The 18,709-nt window shown below is 50.6% G+C and overlaps 1 protein-coding gene across 2 annotated transcripts in view; it reads left to right on the forward strand.

Moving 5' to 3' along the window:
• Positions 1-3,705: 3,705 nt before the first annotated feature.
• PAX8 (paired box 8) overlaps positions 3,706-18,709 on the forward strand; it is a 57,239-nt gene continuing 42,235 nt past the window's right edge. For both annotated transcript variants that reach the window (XM_068564776.1, XM_068564777.1), the window contains exon 1: positions 3,706-3,790. In XM_068564776.1, coding sequence (XP_068420877.1) covers positions 3,766-3,790 — 25 coding nt within the window. In that variant the 5' untranslated portion in view covers positions 3,706-3,765. The remainder of the gene's footprint in view (positions 3,791-18,709) is intronic.

Consider the following 18,709-nt stretch of genomic DNA (forward strand, 5'->3'; position numbering starts at 1 on the left):
AAGGTGACATGGCAGGTAAGCAGGGGGCAGGGATCTCCCCCAAGGCTGCTGGGGGCAGGGATCTCCCCCAGGGCTGGCCTCTGGGCAGTTGGCACAGAGAAACTTTTGAGACTTTATATCAAAGTGGAGGAAGAGGTCCTGGGTCCCCTCTCCTGGGATACAGGGAGGTGAGGGGGAAAGAGAGGCCCCTGAACCAAGCAGAGGTTCAAGGGCCTGATCCAGAAGGAGGCAGGATTCCACCTGCACAGTTAAACACCCAGCCCAGACACAGTGTAAACTCTGAGCTGCTTATTAAAAGACCCCAAACCCCTTCCTTCCCAGCTCTATCAGCTAACATGACCAACTCATACCGGTTTCCCTGGGACAGTTCAGTATTTTAGCACCCAAAATCCCACATCTAGGGAATGTCCTCAGTCTCAACCCTAACAAACCCTACCACCAGTTTGGTGGATTTCAGCTGAACTGTGGAAAGAAAGACCATCTTTTGAAACTTCAGTGGATCAACTTAGAATTTAAAAATCACAGAATACTCACTGGGGTTAGGCAGCTACCTGGGATGTATATTAAACTCTTTGAATGTTGAACTGCAAGGTAATTCATTTCTACAAAGAAACACTTAGATCTGTGGCCAGATCTGTCAAATTTTTAAAGGAAACCAGAGTTACTCTCTCTTCTCGATTTATTTTCATACTGGCAACGAATTAAATATTCTTGGAAAAACACTGAGTTTAAAAAATCATAACTGGCTTTCAATCACAGGTTGCCAGGTGATAGTCTCAGCTTGAAAGCCTTACGGACATCAAATCTGAGAAGAGGGCAGAAGAAGGTGTTTTAGTTTTTAAAAGCATGTCCTCAATTTCCCATTGCTCTGAGTGTCATAGTCAGGATGCTAAATTTATTTGGAAAGTTTAATTACATCAAAGGAAGGCTTGAGATGTTTATGCTTAACTAAAAGGATCATGAATTTTTCTTGTTTGCATAAAAACAGTGATAAAAGGCATTTTTAAAAATTATATATATATATATATATATATATATATATATATATAATTATATATGTATCATTTCAACCTCTACATTTGCAAAGGGTTGGGATACTGGTTAATAACCGTTCTCTTGGCCTTAGTTGAAAATAATTAGGTCCTATTCCAATCCCACTGTAATTAGAAAGCAGGACCAGACCAAGAGGCAGTGGAGCTCCCCGTGTTCTTACTGCCTGTTGGCTTGTTGGCTTTGGAAGAACTTCTCTGTGGAGCCCCCTACTGGCCATCAGCGGTCACCTGCATTCTGGGGAAGGGGTGCTTTTAAGGTGTGTGGGTGTGTTTTTTTCATATTAAGTTTTCATATTAAAATGAATTTTTAAAAAATGAACTCACAATTGGGACCTGACTGTTTTGATAACTTGCTGTTTTTGTCCTTTGAGAAGTTTTGCTAAACGGGGGGGAGGGAGGAGGGGACCTTGTTTTGTTGAACAGGAGGAAAGCATTGGCAAGAACGATGCAGAAGTTTTCAAGGTTATGGGTACCTGTCAGCCCCTCAGCTTGGGCAGACGCTCTGAGGTTTGCAGAACTGTTTGGATGAGGGCTTGTCAGGGTTACCCTGGAGCATTGCCTCCGCAGTGGGAGGGGAGCCTGGGTGGACAGTCTCTGCCGTGGCCCCCGCACTCCACCGCTCCCCTACGGACAACAGGGCAGGCACCAGAGCAGCAAACTGGCCTGTGGGGTCCATGGGACCTACATCAAGGCCCACTTTCATCCCAGCACCTTTCTTCCCTCTCTCTCTGGGGTGTGGGGGGGGGGAGGTCTGACCAGAGAAGTGGAATATCTGGACATTTTGAAACCACAGAGCGATTTTAAATAACAAGTTCTGAGACGCATGTAAAACAATAAAGCACGAATTGTTTTTTTGATTAGAGCCACGTATGGGGTGGAGGATCCATTTTGGAACTTCCTTGTGTTTTGCTTGTCACAGAATCATTAATTTCTGCTAAATCGAGAAACGAGCAAGGCTGGGTGGGAGGAGGAAGTGGATTAACCTGAAAGAGAGAGCTTTTTGTTTCAATTAAGAAAAATTGTGTGTATTCACACACCCGCGCACACATCCCTCTGAATCACCCCAGTTGCCTCTGCCCCATCCCTTCCCTCTCACTCCGGCAGCTCTAAGCCTCTGTACCCCAGAGCTGTCCCCCCCGCCCAGGCCAGGGACATCACTCTTCTCAGATATAATCCTGAGTCCAGAGCACAGCCTGGGATTGGGGAGTACCCAGGCCTTGTCCCACCGGCCTGCTGGCGCTGCAGGACATTTGTTCACCAACACAATCTTCCCTGTACCCGCTTCCCCCGACAGAAGAGAAGACCTGTGAGGAAGGAAGGGGGCAGCTTTCACCCCCACTAAGGGCTTCTCATTCCCACCCCAAGGGAGCCCTTCTTATCCACACCCAGGCCCACAGGGCCCCAAGGCAGCTGATTCCTGCAGACAAGAAAGGGTTCAGCTCTTCCCGTCCCTTTCTAACACCCTTCCACGTTGAGTGGAAATCTAGGCCCTCATGGCCCATCCTCTGGACTCTTCTCCCAAGTTCAAAGTCCTCAGGGAGCAAGGAAGGAGGCTGGCGGCTGTGTGTTTAGAAGGAGAAAGGTGTTCCTGTGGAATAGGTTAGGTGACCATTTTCATTAACTTAACAATGTGAGGTGTGGATCCTGGCTGGTATGGAAGGAATGGGTCCAGGGGCTGTTCAGGATTTTGCCCTGGAAGAGGTCCACACCAGTGGTGAGAAGGTTAGACCATCTTGCCTCCAGCCCTGAGAATAGGCATCTACCTTAAGAACCAGGCATATAGAACAAAGTGCCCTCCCACAAAAGAAAAGGTGATCCCCTGAGCAGACTAGGGGTGAGAGGAGGGGACGCAGGGTGCACAGAGGTGGCATGTCTCTCACTTCTGGTGTCACTGACCCCGGGGGGACCCAGAGACCCTCATCCTCAGGCCCTGAGGCCTCCATCGCCCACTCCTCAAATCTTTCCAGGCCTGCTGAGTTAGGGCCCAGCTGCCTCCCTCTCCTTTCTCTCCACTGGAAACAGAAGCTCCAGCGAATGTTTCTAACTCCTGAGTCCACTCAGCCATGTCCCCCTTGCAAAATCCTCCCCTTCCTGCACCCCCCTGCACCCAGCCAGCCAATCCGCGGCCTGCGAGCCTTTCCAGACCCATCTCTCCGGGCCCTGGCGGGATAAAACCGGTCGGCGATGCCGGGTGGATGGGAACAAACTTCGGAAGGAGGAGAGACGCGGGGCCCAGGGCACCCTCGCGGGCGGACCCGGGCAGTGAAGGCCTGTGGCCGGCCGGCCGGCCAGGTATGCCGCCCAGGGGTTGACTGGGAGAAAGGGGTGATTCGAGAAGGGAGAGGGTCCCAGGAAGGCCGGTAGCCTTTTTGCTCTCAAGTTAAACTGGCTAAGGCTGGGGCGGCAGAGGTAGAGGGCACCGGGCTGGAGTTTGGGGCTGCTCAGAGGATGCCAACGCCGGATCCTCCGGCCGGGCGCATGTGTTAGGCCGGGCTGAGGTTGGCCACACTTCACCTAAAATTCCTGCGGCTCCTGCCTCGCGATGAGAGCCTCAGGGGTAGGGCCTGGGGAGGAGGTGTAAGGCAGCGGGCAGGGAGTCTCATGTCCCTGCCCCTGGGTTTGTGCAGGGCAGCGGCGTGGCGGTGGGCGCAGCGGGGACCTGCGTGGTGAGGAAGCCCTGAGCCCTCGGCGGGCTGCGAGTGACTCCCCGGCGATGCCTCACAACTCCATCAGATCGGGTAAGGACGCGGAGTGGCCGGGACCCCCGAGCCTTCGCGTCGCCGTGCGTCCGTGCGTACGCTCGGGTCGGTGGGGCTGGGGAGCGTAGGCTCGCGGCTCGCTGGACCCCCGTGCGTGGGGGGCGCAGCTGGGGACGCCTCCGGCCTGGCTCTCTCCGCGGCTGCCGTCTCGCCGCTCTCGGGCCCTGAGATCCCTCCCGGCCCTGCGGAGCTGCCCTCCGCAGGCCTGGGTTTCTGCGGACCACCCGGAGCGGCGAGGACCTCTCCGTGGGGTCAGAGGGGTGTCCTTCGCGCCCCAGCCGCGTCTTGCCTGGCCCATGAGAGTGGGCATCCTGCACGCTCTCAGGCCCTGCGCCACGGCCGTGCTGGACTTGAAGCTCCCCTGCCCCCGACCTCTAAGCCCTCGTCCCCGGGTGCGCGCAGCTCTTGCCCGTGGCTCGCGGGCGGGACCGTGAGCCCAGCGCACCTCTCCAGCCAAACGGAAAGGAGCCCGCAGTCCGGGGCCTGGGAGCCGAGAGCGCACTGGGGGGTTCTCGGACTCCTCCTTGCCCAGCACCGGGCAGGCGGCGACCCGCGCTCGGGGCGTCCGGCCTGCGAGGACTAAGCCCCCCACGGGCCGAACTCCCCTCCCCACCGGCGTCCGGGCCCAGGCCCTTCAAAAGCGCTCAGGGTCCCTGGCCGCGACTCCCGCTCTCTCCCACCTCCTGGCCCAGGCCGGGGTGGTCTGTGCCAGGAAACAGCCGCAGGGTCGGGGCCGGGCGGCGCGGTGGGCACGGCCGGCCAGGCGCTCAGCAAGTGTGGACAGCGGGCAGAGGCGCGGCCTGGCCCGCGGTGATGGATGGAGCTGGGCCGGCCGCGCGGAAGGCGATTTATGGGGCCAGGGCGCAGCGCTATCGATTTGGGCCGGTGGAGTGAGAGGAAATCAATATTTCAGATGAATTCTCGGCGAATATGAAGTCCCGCTCGGCAAACGGGACATTTGTTATAATAAGGAGGGTCGGAATCGGGCGCGGCGCGCGACTGAGATCTCAATTTAGCCCAGAGCGCCGCGGGTCCGAGCTGCGCCCGCGCTGCTTCGGGTGTGGGGGCCGAGGCTCCACCGGCAGAGGCGCAGGGCCCCCCCCGCGTCCCCGGCGGCGCCGGTAGGTTTCTCCTTCGGGTTCGCTCTACCACCGGAGACGGAGTCAGCGGCACGCTCCCTCCCCACGCCGGTGCCCCTAGGAGACTGGGGCCACCGCCGTCCCGGCCGCCCTCTGCGGGAGCCAGGCCTCCAGGGGCGCGGAGTGGAGACCTCACAGCCCTTCCCCGGGAGCGGCGGGGTCGGCGAGCCAGGGGACCGAGGGGAGCGCCTGGCACCCCTTACCCCGCCCCCACCCGCGCCCGGGCGCCACGCAAGCTCCTTGACCACATTTTGAGGCCAGGACCAGGTTTTAGTCCCTTAGTCTTTAGCCAAACGCGGGTATAACGAGAGACGTCAATCCCCTCGCCTCGGGATCATCAGGACGGTCTCCGAGGCCGAGCGCGGCGCCAGGTGCCAGATCCCACGCCAGGCTGGTCCCGGCCGCTTCTGCTGGGCTCTGGGTTCCTTTCTCACCCCCAAGCCCCAACCAACCCCCGACCTTCCCCTGACCTTTCTGGCGGTGATGGGAGTGGGTGCTCCCGGACCTCGAATTTACCGTGCTGGACCAGACCCTTTCCTCTATGTCGCTGCTCGAGAAATAAGACGATGTCACGGTCCCTTGGGTTGGCTTGATTTTGTTTTCGCTACCGATTTTCATTACAGAAGCACTCGTTAGAATAAAAGGAAAGAAAGAAGGAAAGAAGAAAGGACACAATTATTTTCACTTTATTTTTAATCAGCAACAGACCCAGATCAGGAGACACAGCTTTTCCATTAGCTCCGAGGCAATTCGCCCTTGGGTTTGGGGAGGGAGCCGTCCACCCCTGGCAGGGCCTGGGACAGAGGTAATTTTCTGTCTAGAGGAGTCAGAGGGGCTTCTTCTATCCTCTCCCCAAAACAAATAAAAAAAAAAATCTGAGGCAGAGGGAGGATAAGACTTTCTCCTTTAATTTAGTGCTAATGAAACAGAAGAAAATTGCCTAAAACATAGCTCAGAATGTTCAAGACTGTCCCCTGTTTCTTTTCTAAATCCTCTCTAGGCAAACCTGAGCGAGAGACCCTCTGTCTTTCTAATCAGTTGACACCATTGCCTATATTTAGAGCTAAATTCATAAGCTGAGCCCTCCTGTTTTTATAAGCCCATTTCTCTTGTAGGTCTCAGAGACTTCCCTCTTTTCCCCAGGCACTTCCATTTCTGAGTTCGGCTTTGCCTGGGCCTTGCCTGGAGAGCGCCCCTTGAAGCATCCCCTGGAGCAGAATCCGGGGCGAAGGCGGCCGCCGGCCTTTTTTCGCGGGAGCGAGGCCAAGCGCACGGTTTCCAAAAATCCGAGACGCCCGAGAAAAGTTTTGCGCGGCCTCCGCCTCCCAGGCCGCTTTGGCTCACCCTCTGCGGCTCGCTCTCGGCTGATCTTGCTTCGCAGAGAGCTCTTTAAAGAAAAAAAATATATTTTATATATATATATATATATATATATATATATATATATATATATATATATATATTTTTTTTTTTTTTTTTTTTTTTTTTTTTTCTGAAGGGATGTGGAGAGCGAAGAGTGAATGATTCTGACCTGCCGATGGTCAGCAATGGAATGGTCTGTAAAATCTACTGGGAATTTTGTAGCATCAGGGAACAAAGGTCCTCTAAAGCAAGAATGTTTTTTTTAAACAGTCAAAGATGTACAAGAAAAGCCACATAAATATTAAAATGTAAACAATACTGTATCCATGAAGAAGAGAGTTTAGTAAAAAGCAAGCAGGTTGTCATTAAAAGTTATGCGCAATAACTTCCGAGAAACCCTCTTCCCCAGCTCCTGAAAATAGGTTATTCAAGAAGTCAAAGGAGACTTTAGATCAAGGAGGAGCATATGTCTAACTTCCTTAAATCACAGATGTAAAACCCCTGTTCCCTCCTCTTGGTTTTAAAAAGGGGCAAAGGGAGCCAAAGATCTATTTTCTGCCCAGGTTTCTTGTCTGGGTTGAAAGTAAGGTCTCAGGATGAAAAACAGTCTTGAGGAACTTGAAGACCATAAAGAGGTATTGGGGTTCCTCAATTCATCTTTGTTTCAAGATGGTCAGTCCTCCCACCTTCCTCAATACAAGATAATTAGGAGATAATTTAGCTACCTTGTGAATTAGTTTTAAGATAAGTATCTTTTCAAGCTTTGTCACTTTAATTGCCCTACTGATTGATAAGAAGTAATTATTTCTAATTGACACTTTTTGATGTTTATTGAAAGCATTTATTTGGGACATTTTGGGGGTGGAAGGAAAAGTTAATTAATTTTATCAGTCTATACCCGAAAGGACTCTACCTAATTTTGCTGAAGCGGACAAAGGAAGTGAAGAAAAACAACACAAAAATCAATCTCGGAATTTTAATTATTAAGAGATATTTTGGTTCAAAGGAAAGCATCTACTATTATAATAACATGTCAAAACTTTCTATTTATGACCTCAAATCTTGAATTTTAATGTGGCACATGTTTTATGGGTATGCATTTTCCCAGGGATATACTCATGGTCCCTTTATATGCTGACTTCCTTTTGGAGGTTACTCAGCTTTGTAATTAATTTTTGTGAATAGTAAGATCAGTAGAACTCAGTACACTCAGAATAAATGCCATCACTTTTTGTAAAAGCTAACTGTAAGAAAGATTTACTAATAGTCATCCTTGTTCTGTAATTATTGATAGAGTTGGGTATAAAGGTGAAACTTTACTTACAGTGACATGCCTTTTCATACCTAAACCTCAAACCTCGGAGTAAACAGTTTAATCATTCACATCCTCCAGAATGTGTTACCGTGAAAGAGAAAGAAGGGGAAGACTAAAGAGAAAAAGAAAGACACTGAAAGGAGGCAGTGGGGGAGGGGAGGGGAGAGGGGAAGAAGGTGGCTGGAGAGAAAAAAATGAAAGAACTTATTTCAGAAACGATGGTAGCCAGGTGCACGGAAACTTTGCCATTCATTATAAGGAAATCAAAATTCTACCTCAAAACATGTCCTTTTGAATGCAATCTCAACCACAGTCCCTAAGCCACCCCTAACCATCACTGGAACCCCCCAGTTTTCTATGCATAAAAGAGGCAGGATCTTTGGGGACCAGCTGGTCTGGATTTTGGGTGTCTAGATGTCAAAGTTTGGATTTGGTGTCCATGAAAAGGAAGCAAGAAAATACACATTGTCTGCTGGCGGCTTAAAAAGAGATTGAAGTGTTGTTTATTTTTATTGTTCAAGCCCTTGTGATCTTCATTCCTAGTTGTGTACCCACAAGTCTTTTCGTGGATTGACTTGTGACTCACTGACATAGGAAAACATTTCCACATTAACCCAAAGTGGAGACACACGCTCCCGCAAACCCATGCACGCCTGACATCAGAGCGGCACCATCAGACGAGACGCTCTCCTGTGCCCCGTTTCTTCAGCCAGTGCCTGTTTCCATCATTTACGTATAAAATCTTGTCTGCTTTTAATGATGTTTCTCCAAGATTACGTGGAGCTGCAAGAATGAGGAAACATTTTAAATGAAAAAGAAATTTAAGACGTACAAACAGCAGATAATATCGCATACCAACCTCACTATTAGTGAAACTGAAAAAAATATATAAATAATGCAAAAAAAAAAAAAACCAGCAAGGGAGAGTTTAGTAATGGAAAATTCCCCCGCAATTAAATGAAACAGTAATTTAGTGGAGATATGCCTGGATGAATTAGCATTTATTAATTGGTTCTCATAAAAACAATTTGTGTGTGTGTTTGGGGGGGGAGTGTTTGAAGTATGGATTTTTTCATGAGAAAAGTTCCTCAAATATTCATATCGAATTATGTAGTGATCACAGTCTATTTTGTGAAAAATCCCAATTCTCTCACTGGCGAATTTCACCTGCACACGGGGAGTGTGGGGGTAAAGGAGAGGAACCCCCTTTAGATCCAAAGAAGGAAGCTGGTTCCCTCTTCTCTTGGGACATTTCCAGGCGTGAAACCAGTTGGCAGAGTTGGCTACGCTTAGGAACATCCAAACCGGGTCCTGAGTAGGCTCCCAGGTGACCCATCTCCTCTGGGACACAACTGACTGAGGCAAAGGGAGGCTGCTTTGGGGCTCTGCCCCTCCCCACCCCAGCTTGCTCCAGCATCCTTGCCAGCTCAGGCAGGAACTGCAGTTTGTAATCTCAGCGAGGCGCTTGCTAGGGTTGACTGGTGCGGGCATGTGTTTACTTTCTCTCGCCACAGTTGGTCTGTCTTCAGTTCTAAGCATTTTAAAGCTGCTCTATTTATCAATCCAAGAGGTGCCGACTTCTCAGTTGCGTTGAGAAAGCTTTGAGCTCCGAGGTTCTGAGTACACAAAGAGCCAAAAGATAAAAGACACAATTTCGTTTAAGAAGAAAAAAAAAAAAAAAAAGATGATCTTAAAAGGAGAGGGCAGGGGAATGTGCCCCCATTTCAGATTGCAGTTTGCTTTTGTTTTAGTTGAGACTTGGGGAAAGACTGAGTTACCAGCCCCCAGGAGCCCGCACTCCCTTCAGAGATAGAACTTGGGGGGTATAATGCACTCTCTAAAAAGAAGAGAATGCAATCCCACACTCAGAGCTCTTTGGGAGAGTGATTCTTTCTGGAACACCTTAGCCCAGGTTCTTTTGGAGACAGGGCTAAAAGATAGTCTGCTTAGGAAGTATGTACAATGCCTGCTTCCAACAGAGGTGCTAGGTGTTTCTCTCTGGGGGAAGGAGGACAGAGAAATACAGTCCAAGCGTCTCCTGGTTCCTGAAAACTTCACCCTCCCAGGCCAATCTCAGTTTCTCCAGTCTACAGTCAGGGATCCTGGGATAGAGTTTCTGGGTTAGGGTAGAGTGGGCAGGGGTATCCATCCTTCCTTATGTATCTGCGGTCGTGGCACTTTTAAGTAGATCTTTGACCATTTGTAATTATGTCCTGAGGTCCAGAGTTAGGGCTGACAAGCCTGTTTGGGTTTCTGAAAACCCCTCCAGACCTCTCCCTTGGCCAGGTGGCCCAGATGAGCAAATGTCTCTTACCTGGACTATGGATCAGAAAAATCTTCATGGGAACGTTTCTATTTTAAACCCACAATTCATGTCACTGAGTCTGGGCTTTACCTTGACTGGGGCTCCTTCCCCAGGAAGAACAAAGGGCCTGGGTAGAACCCAGTGTCTCCTTGCTGAGGCATGTCCAAGATGAAGGGGAGGGAAGTTCAGGAATCCCCCAGGGATATATGGGTCCTGTTTCTGTGTTAATTCCTGAGGATCCTCCCATAGTCCTGAATGCCATATAAAATGCCAAGGATTGCCAAGGCTCAGCACAGCCAGCCCACAGCCGCTCCAGCTCTGCCCATGCCACATTAATATCCAAAGACAGAGACCCAATACACAAAGTGCTGAGCACGCCCTGGCACTTAGTGAGCCCTCGGTAAATGGAAGCTCTGATTATTATCTCCAAGGGCTATTACAGGTGTGGGATTCTGCTGGGAGAGGGCACATCCATTGTCTCATTTAATTCTCAGGAGTCTACCAGGCAGGTTTGTTATGGACGTTTTTACAGCAGAGAAGAGAACTGATGCTCAGTGAGGCTGATCTGACTCCAGCTGCCTCCAGCTGCCTTTCCACTGCCCCCCTTCCCAAAGTCCAGCTCATCAAAACTCCCGGTAGCACTAGAGGGGTTCACGCTTGCAGCTCCATTGGGAACTCGGGCCAGCATCCTTGGTGAGGAGGCTCAAGGGCTCCTACCGATAGCAACAGGTAGGACCTTCAGTCTGTCAGCTTGGTTTCTTCATCAGTGTCCCTAAGGCTCCAGCTCAATTAAAACAGGCTGTCTCAGTCTTCCCATCTGCAAAATGGGAGCAGTGGTCCCTATCTGGTGTCCCTCCAGGAGGTCCTGTGAGGTGGAAGGAGATGGTCAGCCACTAGAAAAGGCAGAGAGAGGGAGCTTTCTTTCAACACATCCCCCCAGGCTGCTGTGTTTCCACCTGCACCAAAGAAAAAGCAGTTACCCACAGGCACCTCAATAAATTGTAGGCCAGCAGTTATACTGTACTCCCTTGGTATCTCCAAACCACACTGGGCCTCCCTGACTGGGTGCATTTCAGAGACTTTGGAATTAGTGGGTGGGATGGAAACAGCTCCAGAGTTACTGGGAAGACCCGCCCGTGAAGTCAGGGGCTGTCGCCAGGTGCCCCATCCACAGGCAGCAAGTGGGGAGCACTTGAGGTGCTGGATCTCATTTCCCCAAGTTTAGGTTCATTCCCTCTGCTGCTTCCTGGGGGTCCCTCTCACTCAGGGGTTCGAAATCAAGTCGTCTGCTCCTTTGGAGCCTCGGCTGAGGTTCCACTTGTACCAGTACCTGGAAAGGGGGTAAATTTTCATGTTGCCCCTTTAGGCTGTGGACAGTAGCCCCCCAGCTCCTGGCTGGTTGCATTTCTTGGATGCAAACCCATCTTTTTTTTTTTTTTTTTTTAAATCAAGGTTTTTCAAGCTGATTTTTTTAAAATTAATTAATTAATTTATTTATTTATTTATGGCTGTGTTGGGTCTTCGTTTCTGTGCGAGGGCTTTCTCTAGTTGTGGCAAGCGGGGGCCACTCTTCATCGCGGTGCGCGGGCCTCTCACTATCACGGCCTCTCTTGTTGCGGAGCACAGGCTCCAGACGCGCAGGCTCAGTAGTTGTGGCTCACGGGCTCAGTTGCTCCATGGCACGTGGGATCCTCCCAGACCAGGGCTCGAACCCGTGTCCCCTGCACCGGCAGGCAGACTCTCAACCACTGCTCCACCAGGGAAGCCCCCCAAACCCATCTTTGATTTAAGCAGAGAACGAGATGGAGAGAGAAAGACCACTTTTTCCCTCCCTTCTTTTTAAACTGTTCTTTCTTCTCCTGTCCTCGGCCCCAGTGCTCATCCGTGTTCTCTTCTGCACTTGTTTCCCTAAGTGGCCTTGGAGTGACCTGAGTCATTAGTGCTAATTAGCCCACTGCGACGTATTGTTGCTGTCAGACCAGCACAGGAGAGGAGTCGGGAGCTGGTTGGGTGATGCATTTAAGAGAAACAGCTTAATCTACTGTCATCGTGTGAACTGCGTGTTTGCCCACTGTATGTGTTGCGTTTGATTCCTCAGCTTCTCTGGGAGAACTATTATTCCTCGGATCAGCTCAGGGGCAGCCGTGAGGCATCAAGAGGACGAGAGACTTTTTTTTTTTTTTTTAAACATCTTTATTGAAGTATAATTGCTTTACAATGGTGTGTTAGTTTCTGCTTTATAACAAAGTGAATCAGTTATACATATACATATGTTCCCATATCGCTTCCCTCTTGCATCTCCCTCCCTCCCACCCTCCCTATCCCACCCCTCTAGGTGGTCACAAAGCACCGAGCTGATCTCCCTGTGCTATTCGGCTGCTTCCCACTAGCTATTTGAAGTCACTGTGAAGCCAGGCCCTGCGGCCGCCTCTCCATCTCTACAGGCGACAGGAGGGGCTACGCCTCAGAGGCTTTGCCTGTGAACCAGACCTTGCTGCTTTCTCCCTGTGTGACGTTAGGCGAGTCAGTTGTCTCTCTGGGCTTGAGTTTCCTCTGTATAAAACACAGGGATATTGCAGGGTTTCTAGGAAATACTGAAAGTGAAACCAGTATCCTCCCCTGGCACATAGCAGCTACTCAAGAATTTTTCCCTGCTCCAGTACAGGGGTCCCCAGGGAGGAGGGTCTCCCAAAATTCTCCAGCACAGATGTCCAAACATTACATTGTCTCAGTATTTCCTCTGAAACTCTCCATTAGGAACTTGAAACCCAGCATCAAAATTTTGCTCCAATTAAGATTTAGGACAGACCTTTTAATATTCCACCTGGATAAAATAATAGGCCTACAACCTAGGGGTGTTGGATTCAATGAAAGAATTCATGGGAAGTGCTGACTTAGAACCCTGTGGCTATGATCACCTGCTACTCCAGCCCAGTCTGGAAAAGGATTCCTTATTTCATTTTACCAGAAAACCCAATCACAGGGGAAGCAGTAGGCTCATGATAGAATGGGCGGCCCGTGGACTTTATGCTGGAATCCAGAACATTCTAGGGTTTTGGTAGAATTGGTCTTAGGAAAGATGGGCTAGAGTGGGCATGCATCTATGTTATGTGCGTAGCTGAGACAGGACCACGGGGAGACGTGCCTTGTGTACTGGTTCTTAATTGACACAGAACCATATGTCTATTTAAAAAAAATAAAACTCCACAAATCTTCTGCCTTCTTCTCTCTTCTCTCACCTTCCTTCCAGCCCCACCCCTACCTCCTGTCTTGTATTTTCCAGCTTTGTGTAATAATAATCCAGCTTTGGCATGATAGCAAACCCTGGTTGACATTTAAAAGTCTGGCATTAGCTGAGCGCCAAATCCCTGACTCCAGCTCTGTTTTGCTCTTTCCCTTGAACCTGAGATTGTTCTTGATGACTGTCAAAATGGAGGTGGCAGGAATGCGGTGATCTCCTGACATGTCCTCGGGCGCCTGGCTGTGACTTCCAATTGGAGGCAGAGGCTGGGAGGGAGGATGCTGGGGCAGGAGAGGAGCTGGAGTCAAGCTGGAATCTGAGGGTCAGCGGTTTCATTCAATTTCACAAACCCTCATGGATGCCACCTGCTGTGTGCAGGGCATCACACCAGTGATGGTGGCATCCACTGCCAGGTTATTCCAGGTAAATGACAGGGGTGAGAGGCACCTTCTCAGGGCAGGGAGCTGAAGTCTTGAGATTCCCTTCCAAAGGCAGCAGACCCACAGCGCCGAGAGGGGAAATAATCAGACAAAACAATTCAGTGTTGGGACGAGGACTGCAAATTAACAACCCAGGTGGTGGGAGCACCAAAGGTCATTTATCACCAACAGCCGCCCCGGCACAACCATGTGGACACCGATAACAGATAAAACTCATCAAGCCTTCTGGAGTCTGGTTGATCCCTGGAGCACTCACCGTTCCAGGAAGGCAGCATGTGAGGCTCTGTTGGATCAGCCAACTCCACGATGGTCTCCACTGCGGCTCCAAATGGCTGGCAAAATTTTGCAGAATTGTAGGTGTAAGTGCCGTGGAGATGTGCCCACTTGGGCCAAGTCAGAACCCTTGCTGGACACATCCAATGCTTAATCCCCGTGTCTCCAGAGATTTGCAGACTTTATAAGACATCTCCCTTTAGACAGCGTGACAAGGCCTATGTCCTTCCAGTCCCTGTGTTCTCTGGTGATATGACAATGCCCCAAAGATCCAGAGCCCTACAAGCCCCTTGTCTCCTGCTGGCCTCAGAGCTGGTTGGACAGGTACCCCCAGCTGAGACAGACCTGTCCTGGGGCCTCAGGATTCACCCTCTTGTGAGTGTCCCCGTCTTCATAGTCCTGCTTGCAGCCACACAGTCGCTGCCCTGATGGCTTTGTCACAGTTGCTTTCCTCGGAGCCTGGCTGGGTCGGGTTGGCTGGAAGGCGTCCACCTCTCCGGGAGAGCCCAGGCAGGAGTGCGTCATGCCCCCGCCCACACGGCCCTCTGTCCCCACCTACCTGGAAGTCACTCACTGTCCCGCCGTGTACACGCAATTGCACACAGCCTTCTGTGGTTTGCAGACTGTTTTGTGTGTGTTCATCAGTCTGCCCCATGTAGATGTTGCCCATCTTGAGGCCCGGGAGCCTCTTTCCCCCTTGGATGGAGGTGGCTGAAGAGGTGGGGCCTTGAGAGCCCAACACATGTGGTTTTGAATTCCCATTCAACCACGTGCACCTGTGTGACCTCAGGAGCCGTTTCCCTCACTGGTGAAGTGGACCCGTGGTCGCTGGCTCAGCGGGCTGCTGGGAGGCCCGACGGACCTCATGTCTGTGATGCACACAGCCCAGCCGTCCTCAGCCCGCCCTGCTCAGTGCCGCCTCCCCCTAAAGCCTTCCTGGATTCCTTTCCTCCTCCCCAAGGTCCCTAGCACTTTAGTTTTATGATATGTTTTGCAGCCTACTTTGTGTAGGAATGCTCATCTCTGTGCCTCTCACCTTCTAGACTTGAGGATCACGTGTCACAGGAGCCTTATAGGTTTCATTACACCAAGTAGTCTACCTAGACCCGGAGTTGTTCAAGGCCAGAAAGGTGAGGCCCTGACACCACATTTTACCAACAAGGAAACTGAGACCGGGAGAGCTCTGCCTTGCCCCAGACCCCATGAGTATAACCAGGGCTCTCTGTGACAGGGTGCTGCCTTTCAGTGGGTGGCACGGGGTAGAGGGAAGGCTGACCCAGGCGGATGAGAAGGGACCCCTACAGCTGCTGACGGAAATGGCAAAGCCCAGTAAGAACTGCCAAGACACACAGACACAAGTGCACACACATATACACTCATACACACACTCAAAGGTATGCACATACATACACAACACACACTTCCATACACACCAACGTACAGAGATACACTCTGTACACAACGTACAGAGATACACTCTCACACGTTCACACATACACACAACCAAGGCTGGGTCAAGGGTGAGGCACAAAGCCACCCAGAGTGCAAAATTTAAGGAGCCCCCCACTCTCGGGCTCATTAAGGGGCAGGATAGGCCCTGAAAGTAAGCGCCTCCCTTACACACGTGGGTGACGTGTACTCACGCACACACACATGCACATGTGCATACAAGACTCACCCTCTCACACACATAAACACACGCGTGTGCACGGAACACTGTCCTTGGTCTGGGGGTGATAAAAAATGCGGCCAAAGAAGTCCATACTCTCAGACACCCTGAGAGACACAGCCATGAAATTATAGGAGCAGCTGATGATCCCGGACTGAGTCCACGACACTGGACATAGTAGGGAAAGCGAGGTCCCAGAGGTCCGGGGCACCTGCTCTGTCTTGGGAATCAACTGTAGTCGGTCTAGCATGGGGTCACTGACTTGTGACCTCCCTGTTCTTGAAACGTATGGTTTGAGGTCTGGGCAGAGAAACTCCCTGTCCAGCCATGACCCCTGCAGGCCCCCCACTTGAGTTATGGGACGTCAGTAGCCATGAGGCCTGGTAGAGACCTTGTTTTCAAATGAGCCCCAGGGACAGGTCACCTGTCTGGCCAGTGTGGGAGCCACTGGCAACGCTTGGGCTCTGGGGTTTATGGTGACTCTTCCCAGATGGGGACAGAGTTACCAAGAGGGCAGACAACAGCAGCAGGACTTGCCTGTTCTAGAATCTGGCCTCTTGGTCCACCGAGTATAACAACATGGAAGGCAGGTGGCTGAGGGCTGTCACCAGTGGGATCCTCTGCTCAGACCACGGGAATGTCCTCACTCCGAATCCCCGGGGGCCCTGCCCAGGGTCTTTAGGAACAAGCACGCCTGTGCACTAAACCCACGGGGAAAATGTGAGCAGGAACCACGGTCTTGTGGACACACAATGCCATGCTTGTTGCAGCACTGCGGGAACTGATCATTACGAATAACGTGGTGCATCAGGAATACTTTGTGCATTTGATCAACAAATACTTGTATTTGTTGCATAACTTGCATAAATCAGTGATTCTCAAGCAATGTTTTTCTGCCTAGCGGGCAGAGGTGCCCACTCATTGATATAGTGAAACAGGGTAATGGTGGCAGGAAAAAGTACATTTGTGGATAAAATACCTTTGAGCTAAAGGTGTATTTTTTTTTTCCTATATGATGGCCACTACCGCATGTTTTCCTTAAGACCTAGGATCGGATTTAGCAGAACATTCTGATTTTTGCTATGTTGAGCTTACTGTTTTGTGGTGTTCTCGGCAGAACACTTTGTGGGGCCCTCCAGATGTCCCGTTCCCTGGGAACAGCTGGACTGCATGTGAGGCTGGAATTGCCTGATGTCCCCATAGTGGCTGCAACGCCCCAATTCTGTGAAATGATGAGGTCCCCATGCCTGCGTCGGAAGGCATCCGGAGCATTTCCATCATGGAGAATTTACGTTGCCACCATCCAAAGAAAGGAGCCATATCCCTGTGCCCCCTCCTCTCATCTTTACTTTTCCCGACAAACCCCCTCCTTCCCAGGCACATGGTCCAATATAGCACGTGAGTGTCAGTCATTTAAGGAACCCAGTTGCTTTGTGGGTTGTAAAGACATACACAGAAAAAGTGGGCTACTGGATCCGGGTCTCCTGTCACTCAGCTTCACTGGGCCTGCATCCACTCGCCCATCACACTCTGAGCAGTTACCCCTTTGTCTCATTCTCAACTTCCTTCTTGCACACCTAGAGCCATAACACCTCTAACTTAAGATTTTCTCTGAAGATCCTGTCACCTCTGAAATTTCCATCCCAATCACATGTCTTATTCAGCTCAGGCTGTTACGACAAAATGCCACAGACTGGTTGGCTTAAAATACAGACATTTATTTCTCAAGTTCTGGAGGCTAGAAGTCCAAAGTGAGGGTGCCAGCATGGTCAGGTTCTGATGAGGGCTCTCTCTCTGGCTTGCAGACAGCTGCCTTCTCGCTGTGTCCTCATATGGGCTTTCCTCAGTGCATGAGCCTGGAGAGAAAGAGAGCTCTGGTGTCTCTTCCTCTTCTTATAAGGGCACTAATCCCATCATGAGCGTCCCCTCAACTCACCTCCTCAACCATGCTCAGTTACTTCCAGTTCTTATGACGTGCTCTCCCAAGTCATGCATCCCCTGACCACAGAAACCTGGAGTTCTAACTCCAAGTTGTCTCAAAGGGCATCATTCCTCTAATATTCAGTTCAGTAAGTAAACATCCACCGAGCCCTTCGGTATGGCAGGCATGGAGTTAGGCTTTGGGGTTACAGGGCTCAAGAGACCATGCTTCTGCTTTCATGCTGACATTCTAGAGAGAGAGGAAAGCAAATTGGACTTTTAGCCACAAGTGGGGAGAGAAAGGAAAGGCTTCAGTCCAGAGAGACACAAAATGCTGAGCTAGTGGGAGAGGGAGATGAGCTGGGCTGTGAGTGGGGGTGGGGTAGGGGGAGCCTGACCTGAGCCAGGGGCAGGAATCCACCAGGGGACTCAGGAGGGGCCAGCAGGAGCAGAGACATGACATCCTAGGAGTGTGGACAGGTTCCAGGGCCCAGGACAGCAATCTGTGATTGCTAGATGATTTACATTATCAAAATGTTCTGATTTCCCGCCTTTCCCCGCCCTGTTCCAGAAAATCCAAGCCTGGTGATTTTCCGAAATAATCTTAGAGTCCTGCTTGCCCTTCCTTTTAATCCAATCATTAACAGGCATTTGTGGGCAAACCGCTGGTGTACAACACGAGAAGTTTCGATCCCACCCCTCTGACCCTATTTCCCACTATTTCCGTATGCAAACCCATGTTCCAGCTAAGTAGTCTTGTTTCCAAAACACACCATGTACATCGCCACCTCTGTGCCTTTGCCCCTTCAGTGGCAGCTGCCTGGAACATCGTCCCCATCCCCACCCCCTTGACAAAGCCCTGTTCAGGTTCTACTTCCTTAACCAGACCCTCTCTGATACCCTCACTTTTAATGACCTAGTGAGGGCTCCATAAATCTCCATGATGGTAGTTTTCACAGAATTCTCCAATAACATGTTTCACTGTCTTACTAGTTAACCTAACTTGTACATTTGAATTTTGTAAATGAAGTTTTCCCAACAAGAAGTACACTTGATCTTTTCCCATGATATTGCTGTAATTACTCTTATTTTCTTTATAATAAGTGGTCATTATGGGACTGAGGAAAGAAGGATAGACGCCATTTAGGGAAACTGAGGCAGCCATCGAGGCCCGAGCTGCCCCACCGGGACGCCTCCCCGGTCCTGGGGCATCTTGCTGGCCTGGGCTCCGATA

This window comes from Eschrichtius robustus, chromosome 15 (assembly GCF_028021215.1).
Source record: "Eschrichtius robustus isolate mEscRob2 chromosome 15, mEscRob2.pri, whole genome shotgun sequence".
NCBI lineage: Eukaryota > Metazoa > Chordata > Mammalia > Artiodactyla > Eschrichtiidae > Eschrichtius > Eschrichtius robustus.